The sequence below is a fragment of the Elaeis guineensis genome, chromosome 5, assembly GCF_000442705.2.
Source record: "Elaeis guineensis isolate ETL-2024a chromosome 5, EG11, whole genome shotgun sequence".
In the NCBI taxonomy this organism is placed as follows: Eukaryota; Viridiplantae; Streptophyta; class Magnoliopsida; order Arecales; family Arecaceae; genus Elaeis; species Elaeis guineensis.
In genome coordinates, this window is record NC_025997.2 from 7,701,960 (window position 1) to 7,728,597 (window position 26,638).

General features: G+C 37.4%; 3 protein-coding genes across 3 annotated transcripts; 2 read left to right on the forward strand and 1 right to left on the reverse strand.

Moving 5' to 3' along the window:
* Nucleotides 1-861: 861 nt before the first annotated feature.
* On the forward strand, nucleotides 862-7,089 carry LOC105044763 (uncharacterized). Its single transcript, XM_010922763.4, has 6 exons — nucleotides 862-1,058; nucleotides 3,832-4,078; nucleotides 4,319-4,403; nucleotides 4,800-4,854; nucleotides 6,200-6,338; nucleotides 6,435-7,089. The coding sequence occupies exons 2-6, from the start codon at nucleotides 3,899-3,901 to the stop codon at nucleotides 6,519-6,521; spliced, it is 546 nt and encodes a 181-aa protein (XP_010921065.1). The 5' UTR covers nucleotides 862-1,058; nucleotides 3,832-3,898; the 3' UTR covers nucleotides 6,522-7,089.
* Nucleotides 7,090-10,041: 2,952 nt separating this feature from the next.
* LOC105044764 (sex determination protein tasselseed-2-like) lies at nucleotides 10,042-11,561 on the reverse strand. The gene is made up of 2 exons (XM_010922764.4): nucleotides 11,419-11,561; nucleotides 10,042-10,959 (listed from the first exon to the last, which is right to left on the reverse strand). The coding sequence occupies exons 1-2, from the start codon at nucleotides 11,502-11,504 to the stop codon at nucleotides 10,140-10,142; spliced, it is 906 nt and encodes a 301-aa protein (XP_010921066.2). The 5' UTR covers nucleotides 11,505-11,561; the 3' UTR covers nucleotides 10,042-10,139.
* Nucleotides 11,562-24,646: 13,085 nt separating this feature from the next.
* LOC105044765 (uncharacterized) lies at nucleotides 24,647-26,632 on the forward strand. The gene is made up of 2 exons (XM_010922766.4): nucleotides 24,647-25,456; nucleotides 26,312-26,632. The coding sequence occupies exons 1-2, from the start codon at nucleotides 25,173-25,175 to the stop codon at nucleotides 26,520-26,522; spliced, it is 495 nt and encodes a 164-aa protein (XP_010921068.2). The 5' UTR covers nucleotides 24,647-25,172; the 3' UTR covers nucleotides 26,523-26,632.
* The last annotated feature ends 6 nt before the right edge of the window (nucleotides 26,633-26,638 follow it).

Here is a 26,638-nt window from a genome sequence, read left to right on the forward strand (position 1 = left end):
TCTTGTCGGAGCACTCCAACTCTGGTTTAGACTTTCCTTGCAGGTCCCGATAGCGGCTGTGATCTCCTCGACTCCAGCTTCTCCAGCATCGACGGAATTCTGCATCAATACTATTCAAAAATTATATCAAGTATAATAATTCAAATTATCATATTATATTACTAACAATCTAGATAAATTTTTAGCGATCAAACGTAATTTAAATACATTCTCCTATGCTATGAAACCATTATCGTTGATTTCTCTCTTTCTGCCTCAGCATTCATCCCAGTAGTACTTCCTGCTTTACGCCATAAATGTAATGTTTCAATAATTCCTTCGCATGGTCTTGTGGTATCACTACAACATTTTTCTTTCTGACAAAAAAAAAAAAAAATCCTACAGGCAATGGTAATATTGATAATTCCAGGGTCTAATTTGACTGCTGCAGTCGCATTTCCTTCGATCCATGCTAACAAAATAGAGGAACAACAAAACATCATCCTGTAATGATTGCTTGTTTATGGACACATTGCATGTAAACTCGAATATCTCATTGGTTGGTGCACGCCAAAGAAAGCATGGATTGAAGTGTTTGATTAATTTTATTATTGATGTAACTTCATAGATTTTGACAAAGCCATGTCTCGTGGTTCTTTGCCTGGTGGTGCAAGCAAAGGCTAAACCAACGAGAGGACTTTTCAAGGACGTGGGGGAGGAAAGTTAGTGAATCCATGGTTCAAGCAATGACTACATGTCATGATAGAAGAATCATGGAAAATAGGGGCCTTTTTGACATTGAACTTATATTAACGTTTACAATATGTCAATATATAGAAAAGATGTGCGCATGGACGGTAAACCGAACGGACCCATCCTAATTTCCGTCATCGAAATCGGTCGATCCGTGACCCTTGATTTCCCTGCTTCAAGATCCTTCCGTCCTTCGCTCCTTCGGCTCTCTCTGCCTCTCCATCTTTCGCCTCTCTCTCACGTTGCTCGCCCGTCGTTGCCGGTGACTGGTCCGAGCACGGCGATCTTATCCTCCTCTCGTCGGCCGACGGCGTTGCTAAAACCAAGTATAATACTCTTCTCATTCTCTAGATTGTAGTGAATGCTCTTCTCTCTCCCAAAGTTAAAGGACAAGAATTTTATGACGAACGATTTGCCGACTTTATTTTAAAAAAAAAAGAAATAAAAAGAATAAAAAAGAGACGGAAACAGAACAGGGGCGCCCTCTGCCGAGGAGACGGGGCTCGAAAGCCCTCTCCCTCCCTCCCTTGACCTCTCTCTCCCTCCCTTCTTCCCTCTTCCTCTTCCCCTCTTTCTTTCCTCTCTTTCCTTCTCCTTCTCCCGCTCCCCCTTCGCCGCGGGCTCTGGCTTTGCCGGCATGGCCCAGAATGGAACGGCACAGTGCCATAACACGGGGCAACCGGGATGGGTCCCGGTACCGACACAGCATAGCTTGCTTGGAATGGTTGTTTATAGCAAACTTAACAGCAAGTGGCTTGGAGATCAATGAAGTTGAATTCAAGCTCTTTTTGTTGGTCAGATGCATGCACAAATGCAAATATACAGAGTTTTCTTGTCCTAATAGTGAGCTTTTTTGAGCTAGCGATTCAACTCAACTTGTTCTACGGTCATAAATCATAAGTGGTAGGTATCTCCTATAGATATAAAGAAATGGTTCACTATTCTTTAAAATTGCAGCGATATATTTTGGGTTCATAAATATGTTTCTTTAGAGATTGTCTACATCAGACGTGTCAAAATGTGGGATGGAACTTGTTCAGGGCCTTTGGCTAATTGATGGCCAAATATTATTTCAGCAGGGAATATCTTTATTAAGAAGATTACATTTTTTTTTTTTTTTCATGCAAATACACTTGCGAAAACATTAAGAGGTATATTTGCATTTTTGGGGCCAATTTTTGCACCTTGTCTTAGTACATCATCTCAAGATGTTCATCTGAACATGCTTAACATGGCTATGTTCATACATTCTCATCTCGTGTTATATCTTTTTGTCTGTTCTAGAAGTCAGCTGAATTTCTGTAGGAATCCAAATGGAACCTGAAGTTAACTATATCTTTGAGTTCAAAAATTATCTGAGACACATTTTCAATTTAAGAAGAAACTCCAGTGATAAATAAACTGGATGTATTCTTCAAGTTTTAATTCATTAATTGCTTATGGAAACTCATCTCTAGCGACATTCAATTAGGACAGATTACACATAGAAGTATATGAAGGGCCTTCTTCCCCTTTTGGAATTTATATTTCTGTTTGGTGAACTACATATTCAGGGTGTCCAATTTGTGTTAACTTGATTTGGCATATTTCTCCTTTTACTTTCCCTACTTTTTAGAATTTGTCCGATGCTTCTATGCCATTGAAGTAATTTAATTTATGGTCCTATGCAACAAAATCTTGTCACTGGTTATCTTTGAGAATCATGGGTGATGATGATGTATTGTGGTGATCCCTGCATCACCTTTATGAGATGACAATGCTGTGCGACAAGTCTAATCTAGTTACTATGTTAATCACTTTTTCATTCTATCCAGTGCTTGCATTTCGCCCATTTGATTGGCATTGATCAATATGCCACTCTATTGAAATGTTAAATTTTTATACAAGTAGCATCAATTTAGTGCAAGCAAACTCATAGGTATAATTTTATCTCCATAGAGGACTCCTTGTCTTGTTAGTTGTAATTTTGAAGTCATTTCAGATAAGCTCTTTCTTGTTTTCAGATTTCATATTTTTATTAAGCTCCACCCACCTCTCTACAAACATTCCCTGTGCAATTTATGAAGGTTTTAGTTTGGAACTGATCCATAATGGGAGTATTTTTGTTGTGTTGCTAGTTGGGGACTTTGTAGGTGTTCTACAAGGGCTAGGACTAGGAGTAAATAGAGGGCCATAGGCTGACTATAATAGGACTTCGTTTGGATTGTTATGGGTCTTGTGACAACATTTACAGTCCTTAGTTAACTAGCAATACTGTTGAATCTTGTGCTAGCTACAGGTCAAGGAAATCCTACTATACTTGCCACGATTGTCTTAGAGAGTGTCTTAGGTGTTTTTATGCAAGGCACCAGGGGAATCTAAATTTTACAATGAAAGAGAAAATTGGTAACTCACAGCAGTTAAATCTTTCAGATAAGCTTGCAATCAAGTATCTGCTTAGTTTGTTGTGTTAATATGATATCAAGCAATTGGTTTGATCTGTTTTCAATGACTGTAACATGCATTGAACGATATTATGGTTATATAATGCTAGTAATATAGTATTATTTATATGATGCATGTTTTTCCCTGTTTGCCTGACCATGATTGAGTAGCACCATGAAATGTGAATATTGTGTATTAGTAACTTATCTGTTGATCCATGAACCCATTTTTTCTTTTCTTTAGTATGGAGGGTCAGTGCTCATGGGAAACTGCTCTTTGCATATTATGTATTCTGCCATAGCAACACTCTCACAACAGATTCTGTTCTCTTTTATTTCCTTGCATTCTTGTTTGCTAGTGTGGTTGTACCACCATTATATCTATAATATTTTTTTTCTTAAAAAATTATTATTTTCATGTTTTGGATGTTATCTTTTTTTTATCTTCTATTCTATGATAAGATAATACTTACAAGGTACCTGTGACTTTTATGCATGTATTTCTTATATATACTTCAAATAATTCTATTATTTCTGAAATGGCAAGTATTTTTTTCAAGCATGTCCTGTCCTGGAAGTATCATTGCATTTTATATTCAGGAAGCTACTTTATTTGGAATCTGTGATGAGAAGTATTTTTGTTTTATAAGTTTTAATTCATATTAAGCTTTTGCAGGTTTTGCCTGTTGGAATCTCTATAAGCTAGAAGTAGCCTACTTCAGATCCCTGTTGGCTGATACAACATGCCTCAGTGTTTGCTTTCTCATAAAAAATATAGTTATAGTCATCATGACCAGAAGGGTCCTTCTCAAGCTATTGATGTTCATGATATAGTCATCAAGAAGAGCAAAACACGGGTTATCGTATCTTATGTGGGCATCCTCATATATCTTGCTACTGCCTTTTACTCATTACTGGTGAAGGTATCTTGTAATTATTCGGTGACATTTATTTTTTAAATATTTTTCCGATCTCCTAAAGCATTTTGTACTCACATTTTCCATATATCTTACCTATGCTGTTGGTGTCCTAAGATTGGTATTCCCATCATGGGAGACCAGGATAAATTTAGGCTTCCAAAGGCATAATCTTCTTCAAATGTGCAAGTAGTGTAGCTTTCATTGCCTGTGATGTCAATATATAACATGACTTCAAATAAACAGGAAGAACTATCTACCAGCTCTTTTTGGAGTATTTTGGTTGGTGTTCTCTTTGACAGATGTTTACAGTACAAGCCTGTTAAAAAAGGTGAGATATTGAAACCTTCTCATGGTTGCTTTGCAGAACTAGTCTTTTTCACTGTAACCTTTCCATCACATCCCTTCTGGAATTAACTGAGCATGTGATGTAAGCCAAAATTGGTTATATTGGATATATTATTCTTTTATTATATCTGGTATCATGGTGACTATATCAACATGCCCTGCAATTACTGTCTGCTGTTTGGTGCATTTATGTCCATCTTATGCATGCTGCTGAAATGATGGGCCACCTTTTGCATGGTATTTTAGCAATGTGTGAGTTTTGTATCACTAGAAGTTCGTTTTTGGTTTATTATCCTTTAGTTATAAGTGACCAATAATATGAAACGTTTTTATGGCAAATATGTCTGAATTATTTTAAGAGTGATTTTGATGCATGCAGAGTCTGTGGTGATTATGCCTACATTTGGAGTGCAACTCGAAACTCATTGTTGGAGGTTTGTAATGTGTCTAAAAAGCTTATGTAGTAATTGTTTTATCTTACTTTAGCCATCTCTTTCCTTTTTTCTAGTCTTTATAGATATTTGATGCAAGGTATGCAATCTTAGCACTGGATGCCGTACCGGTCATGCTGATACAGGGTTGGTACACCTAGTATGTGGCTCGGTTTGGTGTACTGAGTCTCGGTTCAATACCGGTCCGATATGGCATTGCCCGGTACAGGGCGGTATACACTGGTACAGTGAACCTTAATTTGATGGATTAATTTTCCTTCTAATTTCAATGCTTTAGTTGAAAATATATTTTATAATACGTACATCTTCAACACTTGTTACAATAATTACTAGATAATTGCAGTCATATTTGTGGCTGCTAAGAAAGCATAATTGGTTGAAGAATTCTTGTTTCATATAGCATATTTCTTAGGATTCCTGTCCTTACTGTTAGGCTTCATTCTACCCACTTACAGATGAAAGGTCCCAGAAGATTGATCTTGGTCTATGGAAGCTTTTTTTTTTCCTCCTCTCCACTCAGATTCTATTTTCCCAACTAATAGGTCTGTGCTTTCAAGAAATTGAGTTTTTTTTTTTTTTTACCACTTTGAAATTGTAAACCCACTTATTGTTAAATTGACTGTTATGCTTTGATATGAATGAATGATATATTCTTGTTCTGCTCAAATGATTTATATCCTAAAAGATGATAACAGGGTTTAATTTCAGCAACATATATGGTTGCACCGCTATGGTTTTTTTCTCTAGATTTACTGCAGAGATAGAAATATTTACTTTTCTTTTTCAATACATAAGGAAGCACGTTTCCATGTAAACCTCCCTTTAGTTTAATGATTGATGATATAGATTTGATCTAATCTGGTTGAACTTATAGAGACTAACTGCTGCTTTGTCTGCCACTTATGTGTATCTCATTTGTCCTATATTAGTTAGAACACTTTGTTTAGCTTACCAAATATAGCATCCACATTTTTCTTGTTATAAAATAGGAAGTGCCTGCACTAAATCCATACCCTGCCCATATCATCTGTGGTGGGAGATTTCCTGTTTCCTCCATTCTTATGCATCCTGTTTTAAAGCTATTAGTGACATCAATGTCATTTTTAACTTCCACTGTGGGTCAGTAGCAAGGATAAGAGATCATATGATGCCATTTGCCATTACTCTCCACCTCTACATGAATCCTTTTTTCCTTTGTATCATCACCTTGCCCTATGCAAGATAGCTCTCTTTTTAGGTTAAACAACCATCTGCTGCATTTACAGACTTCTCTCTTTTACATGGTTTTGTGACATGAATCTCTCTTCTTTTTCCCCCCCTGATCAAGTGGGAGAGTCATCCACCGGTTTGTCCCCATTGGGAAGATTCTGAGACCAGTATTAAATGAATGTGTGACCCCTGTGACTTGCTACTGGAGTTTGGCTTTGATGCTTCACGGCAAAGAGAAACTTGTGCTAGTTTTCCAGGTAAATCATGGTTCTTTCTTGTAGAACATATGATTGACTCTGACACATTAAGCATTCTTGGTTTTGTATTTGAAAGAAATTGAATTAAACCTGCAGGAATTGCAACCACCTGTGAAAATGTTGGTTCCAGTGTGGAAGGCCTTGTGTGCTGCGACCAATGGCAAAGAAATAAGCAGTTCTTGAGCCAGGCATCTGATGTTTGACACACTGAGTTGGAGAAGAAATAAAATTCAAAGCAACACTTTTCTCCTGTGGCTATACTGTGAAGTTGGTGCATAAAGGGTTCATATATCTGATTTTTAGTTCAATCATCAATGCAATATCCCGTGCAATGCAATCATAAACACGCACATGTTTTAGAACGGTTGTTGCATATGCCAAGAACCTGCATTGAATCTCAAACCATCTATGCTGTAAAGCTGCTTGCCATAATATGGAGCCACAAGACTGCTTCATAGCCATCTCCCTTTTCTTCGGGCACGAAGAAGGGAATGACATAAAGGGAGTGGCAAAGGAAGTCTTTAGAGCTACTACCCAAAAAAAAAAAAAAAGGTGGAAGTCTTTAGAGGCTTTATATATCTTGATGCTTATTGATGTTTGTAAGATGTTATGGACTTTGTCATGGTGAACAAATTTAATAAATCTTTTACAAACGTCAAATAGAGAGAAGATTTGTTTTTTTTAAAGTACAATCATCTTCTGATGACTGGTCAATCTCTGCAAAATGCAAATACAGTTTTGGTTATGTCAACTTACATTTCACTACATTGAAGTTCTTTTGTTGCTTGCATATGGTCGTAATGTAATCGACTTTCATCAGATGTTGGGCCCGGGCAACCCATGAACATGCATTTCTTGATCTTCAACTCAGCATCAAGGACACGGTCCATATAACGCTTGTCTGGTTTATGGCTTATGCTGTAGATGCAATGTACCAAAGCCCCTTTTGCATGGCCATGGAACTATACAATTAATGTCAATCTTCTGTTTGTGCCCCTTAAGTTTCATTTCGCTGTGATTAGTGGGTGTCAGTTAATTTAAAGAGCTGCATTATATTTAATATTTCACCAGTTGATGTGATCTTGAACATCCAACAAATATTTATTGTCTTTCAATCAAAGCTCTTCATTGCAGGAATCAAATACCTTGGGTGTTTACTCACAGAGCCCTGTTAGAGAAGCCGGCATAACCTTTTTCAATGCCACTGGTCATGAGGACAATCTAAGGGGTTTCATCATCACTCGATGTTGGTCTTGGTGCGACAGTTATGTTGTTCTATTATGATCTGGATATCATAGGTTTGAAATGATCTTTTCATATATGGGTAGGGAAATGTAATGTACATCCAACTCTCCCCAAGTTCTGTAGTGATGGGATCCTCATAGACTAAGACACGTTTTTTCCAAAGCTCAAGTTGTTTGGACATGTCTAAGCTCCATTTTTCCAAAGCCTGATGCATCCAAATCTCTTATGTTAACCCCACCGTTCATACTAAAACGATATTACAATACAGTCTCCTCTTGCTTAAAAGGAAGACAAAAAGGCATCATTAATTAAGTCATCAACCTTGAATGCTGAAGCTATTATAATAATCCTTAATATTCGGCAGGTATGGAGCCACGTCTCTCCCACAAAATAGGAATATGGTTGTCCAGGGCTTCATTGTTTCACTATAGAGTTATGGGCTGGAAGATTCGGTATGTATCATAGAATAAAGGATTCTAGATGTTATCTTCAAGTTCCGTCTGTATTATAAGCCACCTCACCATAACCCATGGCTCCGGTAAAACAATGGATTTGAGCAGCGGTGGGTCGCGGGATCCTCACCTCACGGTTTTGAATTACTTTAATTCTTGGTGCATTCGAGCTGTCTCCAAACTAGTTCCACTTCCACTTTTTAAATCTCCTACTTGCATGCAAGCCAATTTTCTATTGAAGCAGAACGACAGTAGAGATGGAAGGTTGTCAGCTGCTTACAACCAATATCTTTCTTAAAAAAAAGATATAAGTAGACTTTTGTTCGTAACTTATGGAACTTCTCCTAACAAGGGAGCTGAGATGTGGAAATTAATAGGTCGTCCCTTACTTTTGATGACACCTTTTGATTTTTTTTTTTTTTTAAATTAGTAAAATGGAATCATCCACCATGGCCTTACTTTATTAAAAAAAAAAAAAAGAATACAACCACTAGAGCTCATGTGTATATGGAGACGGTGGCCATTTGCAGCATCACTGCTCTTTTTAGCGAACTTCTCCTAAAAGCTAAATACAAGGCTGCAATTAGGGATTTTTAGTGAGTACCTAGCTTTGGGTGCAAAGTTTTGAATTAACAATTTCTAGGGCTTTGCTCTACTTTGAAAGTCAGTTACTAGGCAAGGTCCTAGACTAGCCAGTTCATTTTCTTCAGCAACTTTTTATTTTTTATTTTTTTTGAAAATAATGGAGGTCTAAGGTACTCCCCATGTTACTTTATATTTTCTTCAGCTGCCCATCTTTCCTTGAAGACGTTTCCATCACCTTGATAGAATCACTGTTTGACCTGGTCAGTCTTCAATATCTTATTGGTGTGGTCTAATGCCATGCCAGCTCCACGGAAGTACGAGTTCTTGGATTCTTAACTTGTTGGCTTGACTTTTCAGTCAAAGCGCTAAAGTGGCTATTTTTCAGCAATTATCAAATGTTTAGCTACAAGTGGCATTCATTCAAGGTGTCTCAGGACGTTCATGTAGATAGAAAATTTAGGCAGTGAACTTGCCCGGTTTGAAGTTAAAATGATTGCGAGCAACTAATTACTTATGATCAAAGTGTTTAAAGAAGTTGATATAAGCTGAACGAGTACAGTGGAGACAAAAATATAAGTTCGATCGCTTGGGGAAAAGAACAGCATTTTTACTTACATTTTGTCTTTTTTCCCCCTCCTTTCTTCTTCTAATTTGTCGTGTTACAGTTTTTAGAATTTGATGTGAATTATGATCAACTATTCGATTGCACATTGTGCATTGATTCCAGTAGAAATAAAACTGGAAGATTAAACTATCAGTAAGGGCTCTAGAAAACAAAAGGGAGATTTGTGTTACTTAATGTTACTTTCATGCTAATTTAAGTCTTCTGGTCTACTTCAATCATCAGCGCTTTTTGTTCTTTATTGCATTGCTCTGATCATGTATTAAAATAAACAAAAACTTGATTAACTTCCGAGTTTCAACTTGAATAGTTTGTTCAGAGCTGATAGCCAGCTCGGTTGGTTGGCACCCACCTCTCCTTATGTGAGATCTCACGTTCCAAATCGAGTGATGATGAAGTCTCAAGTCCAAGAATATGATTTGCTTTGATAGTTGTAACCATATGACTCATAATCATATCTTGGCTATCGTTCCATCTAAATCAAAAGGGTGTTTGGTTCGTGACAGAATCGGAATAGATTTGAATCTGAATCGGATGGCTTAATCTTTTGAAACGTTTAGTTTGTGACTGGAATCGGAATCAGAATCGAAATGAAAATTTGAATCCATAGAGGAGTATGGAGATTGACTTTTAGATAGATTGGATCATTTTCATTCTATTCCGGAATCGGAATGGGACTCTTCCCAACCAAATAGTTGGAATGAAAATCACCCATTTTCATTCCGATTTCAGACCTCCACTCTTCCCAACCAAGTACCCCAAAATTGAAATACTATATATCAAGAAGATTACACAAAGGAAGCTGTAATTAGAATGATTTCTCCTATTGAAATGAAACAAATAAGTTGCTCCTTCAATAATTAACACTTTGCATCAAAGAACTACTGGGTCTCCTAACTACAATCCAATAAGATTTCTGGAGGTGGTGACACCTCCATCCACCACAAGGTTGTGCCCGCTGACATACTTGGCGTCGTCGCTGGCCAGGTAGAGCGCCGCCTCGGCGACGTCCCACACCGTCAGCGTGGGTCCCTTGAGATTGGCGAGCCCCCTCACAAACTCCTCCATCTTCTCCACCTCCGCCGCGCTCGGGATCCCGAGATCCACCCCCTCGTCGCCGTCCCTCCATGCGCTCACCAGCATGTGGGTGGCGACCCCGAACGGCGAGACGCAGTTGACCCGGATCCCGTGGGCGCCCAACTCACACGCCGCGTTCTTGGTGAGCCCCACCAGCGCGTGCTTGGACGCCGTGTACGCGTGCGGGCCCATCCCCCCCATCACCCCGGCAACGCTCGCCACCGACACGATGCTCCCCGCCCGGCGCCCCGCCAGCATCGCCCGCGCCGCGTGCTTCATCCCCAGCGCCGCGCCCCGCACGTTGACGCGCATCACCAGGTCGAGCTCGTCGGCGTCGAAGGCCAGGATGCTCTTCGCCTCCGGGGCCTGCCGGCCGAGCACGCCGGCGTTGTTGACGAGCACGTCCAGCCGGCCGTGGCGCGCCAGGGTGCGGTCCACCAGCCGCTCGACGTCGGGCTCGGAACCCACGTCGCAGTGGACGAAGGTGACCGCGGGGGCGAGCGAAGCGGCAAGGGACTCGCCGAGGCAGTCCTCGATGTCAGCGATGACGACTTTGGCGCCGTGTCGGACGAAGAGGCGGACGGTGGCTTCCCCGATGCCGCGGGCGCCGCCCGTCACGATGGCCACCTTTCCTTCCAGTCTATGAGAGCAGAATAATACAATTATATTATTACATGGACAAAGAGAAGAAAAGAAAAGAAATGCATCAAGCTCCACAAACATGGTACTCTGGCAAGCTCTAAACTACTATGCATTGATCTGATCTGGTGTATATTTATATCCATAAAATTCAAAATTCGACAAGAACAGTTGCTGGAACATAAATTAAAGACCATGTTGCCGGAGCTCTTTTGGAGTGCACCATGTTAGCAGAGCTCACATGCATTATAACAAAAGCTGATTCATACTTTAGAATGTGCATAGAAATGTTCTTTTCCTGTATGGATGTCTACATAGTTTTGTAAAAGAGACGTAGCAATGGGTTGATGATCGATCTATTTGTGTTCGGAAAAAATAGAGTGATTGGTGGGAGCGCAGTGGGTGCTCACATCAAAGGGAAGAGAAATGTATGGAGATCAATGGAAGAGAGATATAATACCTTTTGTACTGGGGAACTCCAGTTTCCCATCCCCGAACGGGGATCCCTTGGTGGGGTTGCTCCGGCATTATTTCCACAATAGTCATACCTATTTCTCAGAGAGAGAGAGAGAGAGAGAGGAGAGAGAGAGTTGGAGGGGGCTCGGGAGGTAGTAGTACTGGTTTATATAGATAAGGGGAGGGTTTCGTCTTCTGGCGATTAAGAAGAGGCGTTGATGAAGTGGCGCTACCAGGGTGGCGATTGGTGTGGGCGGTTCCTGGAAAGTACCGGCGGCTCCATTCTTGGAGCCCCATGTGGGTCACCGAGCGATCACCAAATTAAGGCCTTAAAAAAATGGCAATCACCCTATCACTTCCTTCTTTCGCAAGGTTCGGAAGGATAAATTAGTAGTATCTCCAGCCAAGGAAAGATTAAACCAGGAGAACAGAGATCTTACAGCTTGGCAATATCTGTTGTATGGATTAGATTTGGATTCTAGGATCGTTTTTTTTTTCCCTCTCTTTATTGATTTTATTAAATGCAGACATATCTCGGACTAGATGCATAATTGTATAAAAATCGAGCAATGTATGCAAATATGATCTTTCTTCGCAAATTTAATAGTTTTAGATAGACTTTTTATATATCATACTGACGATTTTGTCAGAATTATGAAATGTTTTGTTGTCCATGTTTACAAATCGATCTAGATAATATTATTTGATAATTGTGCGCAGTCCAATCCCAGTACATTGACCAAATAAGTAATTCAACATGGCCCAACCGCAGCATCAAGGAAAATCTCTAGATTTTGGGCATCCCATGAGACGGGAAGGGATTTGTATGATTCACAAGCTAAGTATGCATGCAATAATATACTATTTGCAATTTAATTTCACTTGGATATCCGTTTCCACTTTCTAACAAATGCCTCTCCGTCTTATCCATGCTTTAATATTCAAATTACTTATTCCATCTCAAAGATCATTGGAGACACTTGTGATGATATGGGAGAAAATATATGAATAGCATAGTGTTAGACACCCAAAAGAAAAGGCAATACCACCTCATCTTATCTGCTCTGATATTATATTACTGCAGCAAAGCATCGTATATTTAATTATATCCGTAAACCTGAGGTCCAACTATTAAAGGAGATGACACCAAAATTAAAGACCATCTTACTGCAGCTTTTTTTGAGTGTATCATGTTACCGAGCTCACGCATGACAACATTGCTGATTCATGCTTAAACATGTACATCGGAAATGTTCTTTTCGCGTTGAAGCAAGCATTCATGACAATATGTGGATGGCTCCATTGTTTTGTAAAAGAAATGTGGACATGGGTTATGGTCGATCTATGTTTGGAAAATAGAGTGATTAGTGGGAGTGCGGTGGGTGCTCATCAAAAAGAAGAGAATGCATAGAGATCAATGGAAAAGAGAACACTTTTTGTGCTGGGGAATTCCATTTTCCCATCCTAGAACGGGGATCTTTTGTGATTCGAAAGGGTCCTGAGACACATAGCATATAACCTTACAATGCGTGAGTTGGTTTTTTTTTTTTTTTCCAAACTATTTTTGAAATATAATATAGCAAAATAATAAATTATAAAAATAAAAAGTTTTCATAACTAAATATTCTTTGCATATTAAGCGATAAATATTAATTATGATCGAACAAAAACTCCAATCATTAATAGCATTATCATTAATAGTGGCCTAGCAAGATACAGATATAGTTTTTCCCTTTTTTTTTTCTAGCCATTTTTAAAATGCAATGTAATAATATAATAAATTATAATAAATAGAGAGCTTTAATGATTAAATTTCTGTCATAAATAAGTTATAAACTTTAAGGATGACTGAATATTTAATACTTGCATCATTAACGTATACTATATATTAGATAACATAGTAACCTGCATCATTGGTATCTTTTCTCATATCTTACCCATGTTTTGGAATTCAAATTACCTTTTTATCTTATGGTTTGTTTGGTTGGGGCTAATGTAACAGAAAATAAATTCTATGTCACACGTTTCGTAGAAAAAAAGGATGAGCAAGATAGTCAAATAAATAGTAGATTTCATACCTTTTTATTTATAGAAAATGAAAAACAAAACTCACAGGGGTTGATATTTAATTGCATATATGATATTAGGTAGAGATAATCTAAAATCATCATTGCTCGATGAAAATATTCTATAGTACTATTTTTTATCGAAATCCTTAAATGACCTCTTTTAATATTGGTCATCCGGCAGTAGTTCCAACTAAAACATAACACCAGCTAATTATTTAATAAATATATTTTCTAATATATATAATTAATTTAAAAATTCTATAAACTCATATAAATATATATTAATATTCGAAATGGCTCATTTGATCATCTTCATTTAAATGGACTGTAAATAAAACAATAAAATAGACTAAAAAATTATTAATCAAATTATTTATTTAGAAATACTGTTGAAATTTTGGCAACATTCATATAGGATTATTTCTAGCTAAACATAACGATATTTTTTTCATATTATTTTTTGAAATAATTTTATACTAACTAAATATGATAAAATTTATTTTTACTATAATTATTTTTTATATTAATAATTTTAAAAAATCATTAGATCAACTTACAGTCTCAAGTACTTCGATATACTCCAACTAAATATACTCCAACTAAATGAACCTCTAAAGAACCAAAAAATGAAAAAGGTCCCGATAAAGGCACCACAAGGACCAAAACAACAAGGGAGGCTGAGGCAGTGGCATGGATTAATATAATTTTCTTAATTCTAAGACAAAAGAGTTTCACATCCAAAGATTGTATATCAAGCCATTTATAAATTGTAATGACAACGGCGCAGCAGCAAAATACACGTCATTTATTGAGATTAAACCACCCGCATCTAGGTCTGTAAATAGGTCGGATCGATTCTGAGTGATCTGATCCGATTCCAATTTTTTTGATCGGATCTTGATATTGGATTCATATCCATCTCGATAAAAAATCGGATTCGGAATCGGATTAAATCCATGACCAAATTTATTGATCCCATTGGATCATTCGAATCAGATCGGGTCCATATATAATCTGATCTCAATCCATGAAATGCGGGTCGATTCAGATTCGTTCGAATCGGATCGTATCATGGGTTTAATTTATTTGAAACCTACGATCAATAATATTAATGCTGGATGACAACTAATAAAGGTTTTTTTTCTTTTTTTTCCTCCAATCCTCCGACTGTAACTTTTAATAATTAATTGTATTGGATAGCAGAAGAAAATAAGCGATTTTTGAAAAGAGTCAAGATTCCAAAGTCCATACAAAATAAGAAAAGTAAAAAAAAATTATAATTTTATATAATAATATAATTGTCCCAATCTAAAACATCATACAAGAGGAATACTTGTACAATGATTAAAAATGAGATTGCATATATTATGGATGACACAATATTGTGCATATTAGAGTATGCTCTGAAATTTTTTCAAGTCAACGAAACGAATTGGAATTCAAAAAACCTTCTTGCTTTTGTACCTCATGGCATAATAAACATAAACCAGAAGGTTTAGAAAACTGAGTCCAGCAAGAAGTCAAAACAAATAATCAGATGTCCTTCATTTAAATTATCAAGAATCCATCCAATCTTTCTCCTCGTATTGTTATAGATATTATAACAGTTAGAATAAAATAATCAAAGAATTTAAAAATTTTTAGTTTTGGAGATTTTTAGTTTGGAATCAGATGGGAAGACCAAAGGGTTTGAAAAATTTTGGTCCAAGTCCAAACTCCTATTTGGTGAGTCATTTAATTGGGTTCGGATCCTATGTTTAGTCGGATCGGATCAGATCGGATTGTGTATCTTAAGATCCAAATTAATCCAAAAATCTTCATGGATAGGATTGGGTCGATTTAAATTCAAAAATTTAGATTCGATCTAAAAAAAAATTTATTGATTCAATTTTTATAAATTTTTTAAATAAATTTAAATTAATTAATTAATTAAATCACGAATCAACTTTACGAACAATCTGATCCATTTGCAGTTTTACCTGCATCCAAGCAGCACGATGTCCGCACTTTGAAACGCCACAGCATGTCCTCAAGTCAAACGCCGGACCGAAGGTGAACAAATCCGAACGGCCGAGATGCTGCCGGGGGTACGGTGGACATCGTACCTTGGCTATAAAGAGCAAAGATCCGTTAGCTGGGGTTATCTCATTAATATTGTTATTATTGGCTATTGATGTCCTCTCAGAAACAAAAACGTACGTTCACCCAAAAAAACTGGGGAAAAAAAAAAAAAAACATGATGCGTCAAAGGGTAATCTGGCAGTCTGTCAACAATTCAGTTTTGTTTCACGGTAGTGGATCTTTTTAATTTTTTTAAAAAAGAGAGAGAATTAGGTTCACAGGCAACGAGCTGCGCATCTTAGATCCCTATGGTGCTGTGGTTTGATTCTTGTCTCTCGTGTGCTCATCAAGAAGACACATTAAGGCAAGCTGGCAACTTTTACCTAATCTTTGAATGCTGTGCGAGAATTGACTCATCTAATTTGTACCAAACTTTTAACAAGGCTTCATGTCGTAGGAGACTGGTCAAGACGATAATGGGCACATATCATGATTCCATTAATTTATCCAAAAAATTAGTTGGATTGGATCCATAAATTTAGCAAAGAACCAGTCAGCACAAAGATGAACCAAAAAAATGCATATATACATATATACATATGTATTTGTGCATATTGGTTCATCTTAGATTGATCTATCAATTTAGCAGTGCATTTGGTCTAACTATAAATTTTATCAGTCTATTTATTCCACATGGGGATTATTTGAGTCTATGACTTTTAAAAAAGAGCTGTCAAGTTCCAAAACATTTGAAAAGGAACCAATAAAAAAAAAAAAAAATCTTTACTGCTTAATGGGGATGAATGCTCTTGGTTTATTTTTGCTGTACGTCCTGGTCTAAAACCACAAGTATATCATATTTGTGCTGGATCTTGCTTCTTTTTTTTTTTTTTTTTTTAAATTTTAATGACATAGGAATGATCCTTAAAAGTGTATGGATTGGCATGAACTTAGCTCAATCAAACCCAGTCATTTCTTGGGAGGGTGGACTCAAACTAATATAATCCATTTGCAGTCCAAATTACAACAAATTCCTAAACCAGCGGCAATTTTTATACCTCCAATACATGAGCTGATAAAAAATAATAATAAAATAGGACCACAATAATAAAAAATGGGAGATGATTCCAAGATTTGGAATAATGATGATTAAGAGCAAACCTAGTTAGAGAATATGTATTTAAATTATGTTGCCGACATATATAAATAAGAAATTTGTGATTAATTAATTGAATACCCATTCATTTGGAAAATAAAATAATAATCTAGTCCAAATAAAAAAAATACTACAAGGTTTAAGTCTATTATCAAAACATTTTTTGTGTAGTGGCTGTTGACCGTGCCACATGGCACAAGAGGATTGTTGGCTCATATCATACATTATTCTCTTGTGAATTGTGAACCACATCAAGTTATGTTGCGTGCCAAAAACATAAAACATTTTATTAGTGAGACTTGGTCCACATAAAAGTGCACACAACACTAAGAAACGAATCAATAACGTACGTCTCTGCAATCTAATCACTAAACAAAGGCTTTTAACTTTCTGCCTTCCGTTGGCAATAACAAATATATAATTTTGAGGCAAGGTGTAAGTTGATGTTTTAAATTTGCCAAACTCCTTAAATTATTCCTCTTACATCAACCAAGAGCAGAGAAGTTTTATTAATAATAAGGCGAGTATTAGAAAATGGTGCAAGGAAGACTTGAAAACACAGAAAGGCCGGATGTGCTACTTCGATGTCAAGGAGTTCCTTCCTATTATATTGGTCATGCAATTATAAACCAAATCATTCTACAAACAAAACCTTAGTCAATCTCCTGTTGAGTCAATTATATATTCCTTGATTTCTTTTTGAGATAATGTGATGGGAACCCTCCCATTTTATTAGGATAATGTAAATCTAACCCAACACAACTTGAAAAAGAAAAACAACAAAAGAAATACAGAAAGAGCAGCGTACGGAGGAGATCTATTTTTAAAAAGCCAAACAAAAACAACGATAGAATCATAGCAAGAAAAAGGGGAAAAAAAAGAGCTGGATTTAAGGGAGATGTAACAGGGCGTAAGATGGACGAAAAATAGTTTGTCCATGATGGCACTTGTCAAGTTGCATGCAAGAAGGGAAACTTCTTGAAAAATAATGACCAAGGGTCGTTACGAAGCACGTCTAGGCATCGTACTGAAGCCATTTTCTTCCAGCAAGTAGGGCGATCACAAGGACATCCCAGCTTAGTCGTAGCTTGTTAATTCTTGATTCCCTTCCCGTTCCAACGTAATTTAAGAAAGTGCTTCCAAATAGTTTTAGAGAAAGAACGGTACAGCAGCTTTTAATGCTTCATAGTTTATATATTATTTGGAACGCGCAGCGTGCTCTTCATTATTCTATTCATTGGAAAGTCCACGCAAACTAATTGTGATAAGGTGGGGAAAACAAAAAGTAACAGTCTCTTCCTTCCTGGATGAGAGGGGATGCCAACCCAAAAGAACCTGCTAATAGTGAAGTCAAACAATCATGGTGACTTATAAATATTTTCTCGTGTGAATATCTCCTTTAAAATATTCTCATTTAATAAAACTGGAATATCACCTTACTTTCTCGTTATTCTTTAAAATATAACTTAAATAATTTTCTTTAGAAAGACACACACACACAAAAAAAAAAAAGAAAATAGAAAGGCTACAAGCAAAAAAAGGCTAAAGAAAATACAAAAATATGTTGCCAATACTGTTACCTAAATATACCTAAAAGAATTAGAACATATTTAGTTAGGAGGAATTGGACTCGAAGATGAAAATAGAAAATGGATAACCTCTATTTCACCAATTTAGTTGGAAGAGTTCCATTTTTATTCCCATTCTAGAAGAATAGGAGAAAGTTTCAATCCTCAAAATTCTATCTTAGCACTCTATGTATTCAAATCTTATTCCAGTAGATTTATTTTAAATATTAATTTATGAAAATATCTCTTTGTTTAATTGACTTTCCAAAAATGCTTCAATTAGCTATTTCGATTCCGATTCTAGTTAAGAACTAAATGCTTTAGATAATATATATGGCCATTTTGATTTCTATTATGTTCTATCCTGATTTTGGCTGTGAACCTTTAGCTCTTGACCAATGGAGATTGATGCAGCGTATGACAGGGTTGACGTATAGTCAAGCGCCATCTATTGCTCAGCTAATCTCAAATTTTCACATTAGATTGGTGAAATAACTAGTAATCTTGACACTAAGTTTAGCATTTCCTAAACACTAATGAGAATAAGTTGAAGTGGTCTGAATTTCTTGTTTTAAATCTTTGATCCCAATATTTGCATGGAACTTGCATATGATCGATTACTCGCTGAACCGAAATCTTACTGTCATTGAAGATGATGTTTCGTATAATATTGTAATTTATTCTATTATTCTTGTATTTGTAATAATGAAAAACAATTAGTGGACAAAAGTTTACGGATGATATGCAAGTAAAAATACTCAGGATATTATATATGAATAAAGAACTATAAGCTCCAAATTCCCTCTGGGTTATTTGTAACTGTAATATGTTAGACTACAATTGCTCTTAGTTAAAGCATTCTCTCTTTTTTTATTTTAAAGAAATATCTATTATTCTTTATTGTATACTTATTTATAAATTGGTTTAATTGGTTCTAATTTGTAGTGTGTTATACGATCGCAACACCTTATATCAACTCAAGGACCTGAGTGCAAGTGTACAACACTTGGGTGTTGGCCCTAGAAACACAGGCAATTTTATTTTATTTTATTTTCTGGTAGAAGCGAAACGGGGTCCATGAAATATTGGGTTACAGGGTGACACAAGTCAGGTGGAAGACGGTGGTTTATAGAGTCTACATTTGAGTTAGAGAGGCTTCTCAGCCATCCGATTGCCTTTTCTAAGATATGTCCAAATGAAATGCATTAAAGCAGCGGTGATGGTCCTCAAATTCTTGATTGCCAGATGGATAGAAAAGCTGTCCTATTCACCCAATCCATTGCCATTGCAGAAAATCCTTCCATAACAATTGAGTCACACCTAGGTCCAGAGAGAAGAATTTGTGAGCATTACGTCCATGCATTACTTCCATACCAAAATTATCCTTCGAATGGCTTCCTTCTGACCCCATCAAGCTGCAAAAATCTCAGCAACTAGAACAGATATGGTTCGAATAGGGCGATTTCTTGGCTTAGGTAATCCACAAAGATCCAAGATCCAGTTGGGCTTCCATTTCAGAGGTCAAGCCCACTCAATCTTAAAGGGACCATTCTTGAAGTGTTACCACCCCGATCAAGAGCATGGTCCAATGGAAAAAGATTTAGGGCAATTAATTATCAGTTTTTATAAGCATAAGCTAATGTAGCAAACTAGAATTCAAACAACCTTTGATGTATCATACTTTTTTCTATGAGTAATACTAATAAGATAAATCGTTCATTGGGTGATCCTAGCAGTAGTGTAGCTCAATGATTGTGATATTGTTCTTTTCCATTCAAGGTTTGTAATTCGGGTCTCAGAAAGAGCAGTATGTGGAGCGGGAACGTGTGAAGAATATATATGCCAAAGCTGATATGCAGGATAGCTAAGCAACGGCCAAGTTTTCCATGCGCTAACTTGACCTTAACCTGAGATATCCTGCACCACCTATATTTTTAGCCTAGGTCAGTCCCATAGCCCATTACAATGCACCACCACTTCGTACCCTTGCGGGTCATAGTATAAGCACCACTCCACTTTTTAATGAATATGCTATCTTTAATGCTATCGATTGTCCCACCAGAGAAAGGGACAAAAGGAACATACTAATCTAATATACCTTATTTAATCTCATATATATATATATATATATCGGTAGAATCATCATTTGATATTTGTCTTCATAATATTTTATCATATATTATAGTAACTTTTAATTCACCCTGATATGAAAAAATTTTGAAGGATTTACTCATAAAATGCTACATTAACTTCACTTCGAAGCTGTATTAATCCATCTTTGCGGACTAATAAATTAATGCCGATGACTCTTTCTCTTTATGGTACATTCAACAACAAGCTATCAGTCTAGTGGTGAGTGCTCACATCAAAACAACAAGTTTGTCAGAATTTTTTTCCTGTTCTTAGAAGAATTCTTTCAAAAAATTGCTAGAACTGTTTAAAGCCATAAGAGAGGGGAGGGGATTGGAGAGGTGGTTGCTCATGAGCTCGACGTTGGCGAGGGTGGTGAAGTTGTGGACGTCTAGTGAGAGTACGTTAAAGAGAGCCCGGTTGCTAACTTGGATAGCGATGATGCGGCCGTTGGAGCAACGGATACCATCCTAATGGCTGCAGGGGTCGAAGGAGTCTGACCACCGCATGGCTCGCGGCGAGCTGGGCCATCATGAGAGCCGCGCTGGAGAAGAGGACTGCAAGGATGATGAGAACGAGGAGGTGGTGGCCGTGGTGGCAGGAAAAATGGGTCTTCGTCTCCATCGCAGGAAATACAAGGGACGAGGGGTTGTGTCTGGAATAAGACAGAGATAGATTTGAAGGGGCGAGAGGTTTTAGTTGAAGGAAGGAGACAAAAATGGCAATTGGCGTGAGAGGGGTTCAGGTTGTAACTTTCGCGCAAAAGATCGCATAAATTTTGGGAAACTATCAAATGTTTAGCAAACACTGTTTTATAAAACCAATTCGAGATCCTCAATAGCGAGTTGGGAGATGGAGTTGGCTGCGATCGTGGACATGGCCCTGCGGTGCAAAGTGATGGCTGCAGTGGAATGAGTGGGAATCACTTTATCCATGGCTAAAAAAAAAGAGTTTTTCCTCGCTTTCTGATCTTTAGATTCTCTCACAAGCCATTAGTTAGGGATATTCACATCAGTTGCTTTATCAATTGATTTTTGATCGAGATCTCACAAGATCACTATCTATTCTTGATCAAACATATGGCTGCCCGAGATGTTTGTACGATCAAGTCTCATTTACTGGTGTATCCTTAGTTCGCTTGGAGCTCAAAGATGTTGCTGTTGTTGGTATTAATAGTGGCTCAATCCTTCCAATGAATTAGAATATTTTTATATTCAAGGTCTAACAATTTATATTATCGGGCTAGATGGCTACAAAAGTGTACATATGGATGACAAATCTTGAGAATTATATTCTAATATATTTATTAAAAAAAAATAAAATTTTAATAAAAATGCTAAAATTAAATACTATTACTATTGATATTTTAATTAAAAATAACATATTAGTAATAATAATAATAATATAATTTTATTAAAAATATTTTTAGAAGATTAATAAATTTTAATAATATATTAATAAAATTATATATTATTAAATAGTAATAAAATATATATTATTTTAAAATAATATATATAATTAATTAAAAAAATTTGTAGATGATAAATTTTTTAAATAAGAAAAAAATAGTATCCCGCACATTGTATGAGTTATATATTAATAAAACTAGCTTATAACCCCATGCTATTAGATTAGATTATTAGATTATATTAGATATATTAGATTAGATTAGATTAATAAAATAAATAAATTATGAAATATTTTTTAAAAAAAGACAAATGTACATCTGAAGCGGAACGGTCAAGATTCGGTCCAAGTCATCCAAATCAGATAATAAAGCATGACCACATACTTCCCCCCAAGCGGCTCCACCACCCACATCTACCCCAACCTCTCCATCATGTCCATCACCTCCACGGCAGTGCCTCACCATTTACTATGCACACTTTATCTCCTCCGACAGCCATCTGCACCGTTCCTTCAATTGCTTTAAGTTCGGCACCACCAGCACTGTGCCGCCCCTGCTGTTTACCATGCACACCCTCCCTCCTCCAGTAGCCATTTGCACCGCCCCTTTCAATTGCTCCAACTCCAACATGACCACCTACCACCGCTCCACATCTATGTCGTATTCCCTTAGGATGTCACTCCTCTTGTCTATCACATAGATGAAAATATATATATATATAATAGATATTAATAAATCAATAAAAAAATATTTTTTTAAAAAAAATCACATCCAATATATGGTATGGCATTATAAGCTAGGATATTATTATATAACAAAGAAATATATTATCTTAAATTTTGTTTGGCAAAATTTAATAAGTAAAACTATCAAACTTTAGCATAAAAAGATTTTAATGAAAAAAATTATTAACAAAAAAAAGTACTCTACCAAAAAAATAGAGAAAAAGTAGGATTTTTTTGTTGCCTATCTTCAACTATGCTATGTATTTATTGATAGTGAGGAAGTTTTCTTCAACTGAAGCAGTTACACATATTATCAAACATTTACACTATAACAATATAAATCGAGGGTTCTATAAATTAAAGTTTCTACTTTTAAATTTTGGCTTAGCATCAGACATGCAGCGACGATAGTGGCAGTCGCGGTGGGGGAGAAGGTGACGATAGCAACGACGGGAGAAGAGGAGGCGACTATAGCTGCAGTCAAAATTTTCAATTTATGGGGTTCTGTTCTTGTGATATAGTGGGCTACTTTTGATCTGGACTCCATTGTGATCCAAAATTTTCTATCAAGGCTGGATGATAATGAATATGATCCAACTTGAATGATCTATTGAGTCAAAAATTTTGAATATGGATCCAATCTAATCTGTTATTAGGTTAACTCTAGATCTAATATTAAAACTCGATCAAGAAATTGGAGTGGGATAAAGTCATTCATGACCCAATCTGATCTAATCTATTTGCATGCTTATCTCTTGTACCTCTCAGCTGGTTCTCGCTTTTTTATCCCATCCCTCTGCAACTATTTTTATTCAAACTCCTGATTCCATGTTTATTCTTGCTCTAGTTAATCCTTGCCACTCTCCCATTGCGCTCACCCAGAAAAACTTTGAGAGGACTCAGGAAAATCGAAGGATGCTAAGAATACAGGCTTACATAGCTGGAGCAATCTCTTCAACTTCTCTTAGTACGGAGCATCCGAGAGATCTTTCGAAGCCTTTAAAATCTTATCTGTCGAGTGGCAAATAACTAATACTAATACCATATTATATATCATGCTTTCTTCCTCCCCCTTCCACTTCCATTTCTGCTTCCCCTTCCCCTACCCCTCTCCTCCCTCGCCCGTGATTGCGAACCCATCCAGTGTCCCTCGTGTCCTCCCTTATGGCGGTGGTGGAGGTTGTAGGCCACCGCAGTCGTTGCTGGTGTCTTTCCTCCCCTCCCTTGGTGCACTCATCTCCTTTTTGAAGAAGCAGCTTTGTTGCGTCCTTTTGACAGATGCCGTAGCCCTCCATCGAGAGCAGATAGGGAGCATGGAGAGGGGAACACGAAGAAGATGAGGGGGATGCGCTATCGTCCGGACTACATCTAGGCCCTCAAAAGATCGTCCACCACATGCCTTCTTCCTCGTAGATCTTCACGATTAGGCGCTTGTCATGCAGCCTCAAGAGCCAATCTTTTTCTCCAGTACCACATCCTACGTCTGTGTCATCCACGCACTCAAGAGCATCGACCAGACTCCAGAGACCGACGCCATCTTCCAAGAGATGAAGCGAGTGGGTCTCCAATCGAGCCTCAAGGATGATAACGATATGCTGCGGGCATTCTTAAGGAAGGGGCGTAGAATTTTCTTCACGTGACTCTCTCTCATTTTTTCCTAACACCTCAGTGTTAAACAGAAGTACCTCTATTTTAATATATATATATATATATATATAAGATTAAATTAGATATGAAACCACATGCATCCATTTCCTCATGCCATCCGGCAAAGTAACCTGAATACACGTGTCAGCCAAATATTGTTAGTCGTCAGATGGGCCGGAGAGCATCACGGAATCAGACGGATAAGATAGCAAGAGAGGATATCCCGAGGACGACACGCATGCTTCCGGTCCCTCCAAGCTGGGCAGCCCACCAACCGCTATTCCTTTCGGCGTTCGGGTTGTATCTTTCGCGCAACAGGATGACCAAGGTTCTTTGGCGACGTCAACCGTTGGATCACACCCCACACAGATCGCAAAGCACTCCGAACGATTTCACCTCTGCACGGCTCTCAAAGCCAGTATTGTGCTATCCAACGGTGGATTCGCGAGAAGGAAGATGAATCCTTCATTCGCGTCAAAGATACAACCACGGTCATTCTTTTCGCACTGACCGCTCCTCTCACCGCTCTCAATCCCGAATTCCAAATCCCGAATTCCAAATTCGCCGTTAACCATATCGTGTTCCACCTCAAAGTACGCCCTGATGCGTAGTTCCCATGGAAGATCCGATATTCCCGACGCCGAGCTCAAGGGTTTCGCCTCGTCTCCGCTTCTAGAAAATTTCCACTCTTGTTCCCTATAATTCTCGCATCAAACCCTGGAAGATATGGGGTTGATGGGTTACTCTCAGCAATATCTACCTTCCGGAATATGGGATTCTTAAATTTTACCATTTTCGATCGGGAATTCTTTGTTCAGAGGGTTTGTGTGTCAGGTTTTGGGAAAGATTCGATTTTTATTGGTGAAACTGTTGCTTGGATCACGGTGGCTTAGAAATTGAAGAATTTTCGTTTTTTTAAATATAGAGGTTTTGGAAGTGATCGGTGGTTTAATGTGGCTCACATTGTTAATTGCATGAGAAGAGAGAGTCTTCAATGGATTCATCTGATGGGAAGAATGATGGCATTCATGGCAAGACCGGTTTGGAGAACAATGGAGATTTTGTGATCAATGTTGGGTGCTGTGGAGGCGGGAGAACTGATGTCGGAAGTTCTGGTGGTGCCGAAAAGGAGGAGAAGATATGCAGGGTTTGTCAAATGAGTTCAGACTGCGTGTCGCAGTCTGGAGATCTGATTCAGCTTGGTTGTCGGTGTAGGAATGATCTCGGGACGGCTCACCGCAACTGTGCTGAGCTCTGGTTTGCTATGAAAGGGAACAGGTCAGTGTTTATTTTAGCCGTTGCTTCTGTTGTTAATAACGTAGTCTCTGTGCAAATGCATTTATTCTTTATAATGGTGGTTTGTTTTCTTTTTTTATTTTTTTGGTACAAGGTGGTTTGCTCTCTTTACTGGCAGAAGTAGCAAAAGGTAGTCTCTTTTAGTAGGTACTTGACGAATCGGATAGCTAAATAAGATTTTTGTTTATAACTTTTTATATCGAAGATCGATTGTTTAGCATTTTTAGTGTGAAAAATCAGTAGCTCGTTTGCTGTTCATGCATGGGGCACTTAAAGGGGGAAGGCAACGAAAGATACATAAAGAGCTATGCTTGATAAAACACAAAAATCACTCAAATACGTCATTTAGCTGTCTTTCACCTTAAAATATGGAAAAATTCCCAGTTCAAACATGGTGTTGTTGTTAGATATTGGAAATATGTACTATTACAAGGTAAAATGCACTTGTATGTGATGCATTGAATGGGAGAAGGCATGTGAATTATTAAAATGGGAAGAAGGCATGAAACTATTTTACTCATTTTATAGTCTGTGCTGTTTAGCCTAACACTGTAACTAGATATGTATCTGGCTGAAGAAGTGTCCACTGTCCAATGTTTGCATTTAGGCTTGGAACCACTATTAGCATTATTTGCTTGAAATTCTAAAACAAGAAGGTGATGCAAGGCTAACAGTTTCCAAGATAGTATTATATAATTTTCAATTTTTCACAAGACCAGGATATCCCTCTTCTGTAATGGTTGTTTCCTTCTTTCTTGACATTTACGATGAAAATCAACAGAACATTGTGATATAGAAAGCAATATCAAGTATGTCTAACCCTGGATGATTATGCAGAGTTTGTGAAATTTGTGGTGTAGTTGCAAGAAATGTTACCGGAGTGGGAGACTCTGACTTCATGTTGGAGTGGAATGATATGCCTAGAACTTCCTACTTCCATAGATCAACAAAATGGAGGTATCATCATGTTTGCACTTGTGTTGCAGCAATATTATTTGGAGCCTTGACAATACATTGGATTTTGCAGCAAAGGCATCATTCACCATAGTTCTTTTTGCTATATGCAAATAATTCTCCAGGAAGTCGTGCAATTCTTCTACTCTTTTTCCAGTTTGCATCATAGCATGCTGGTGCCATGTATCTTAATTAAGCTTTTGACATTCT

Coding starts and splice junctions, on each gene's coding strand:
- LOC105044764 (XM_010922764.4), bottom strand. CDS start 11,504: ATGACTATTGTGGAAATAATGCCGGAGCAACCCCACCAAGGGATCCCC. Junction 10,960..11,418: donor GGAGTTCCCCAGTACAAAAG/GTATTATATCTC, acceptor CTGCTCTCATAG/ACTGGAAGGAAAGGTGGCCA.
- LOC105044765 (XM_010922766.4), top strand. CDS start 25,173: ATGGATTCATCTGATGGGAAGAATGATGGCATTCATGGCAAGACCGGT. Junction 25,457..26,311: donor TTTGCTATGAAAGGGAACAG/GTCAGTGTTTAT, acceptor ATGATTATGCAG/AGTTTGTGAAATTTGTGGTG.
- LOC105044763 (XM_010922763.4), top strand. CDS start 3,899: ATGCCTCAGTGTTTGCTTTCTCATAAAAAATATAGTTATAGTCATCAT. Junction 4,079..4,318: donor TTTACTCATTACTGGTGAAG/GTATCTTGTAAT, acceptor TCAAATAAACAG/GAAGAACTATCTACCAGCTC. Junction 6,339..6,434: donor AACTTGTGCTAGTTTTCCAG/GTAAATCATGGT, acceptor TTAAACCTGCAG/GAATTGCAACCACCTGTGAA.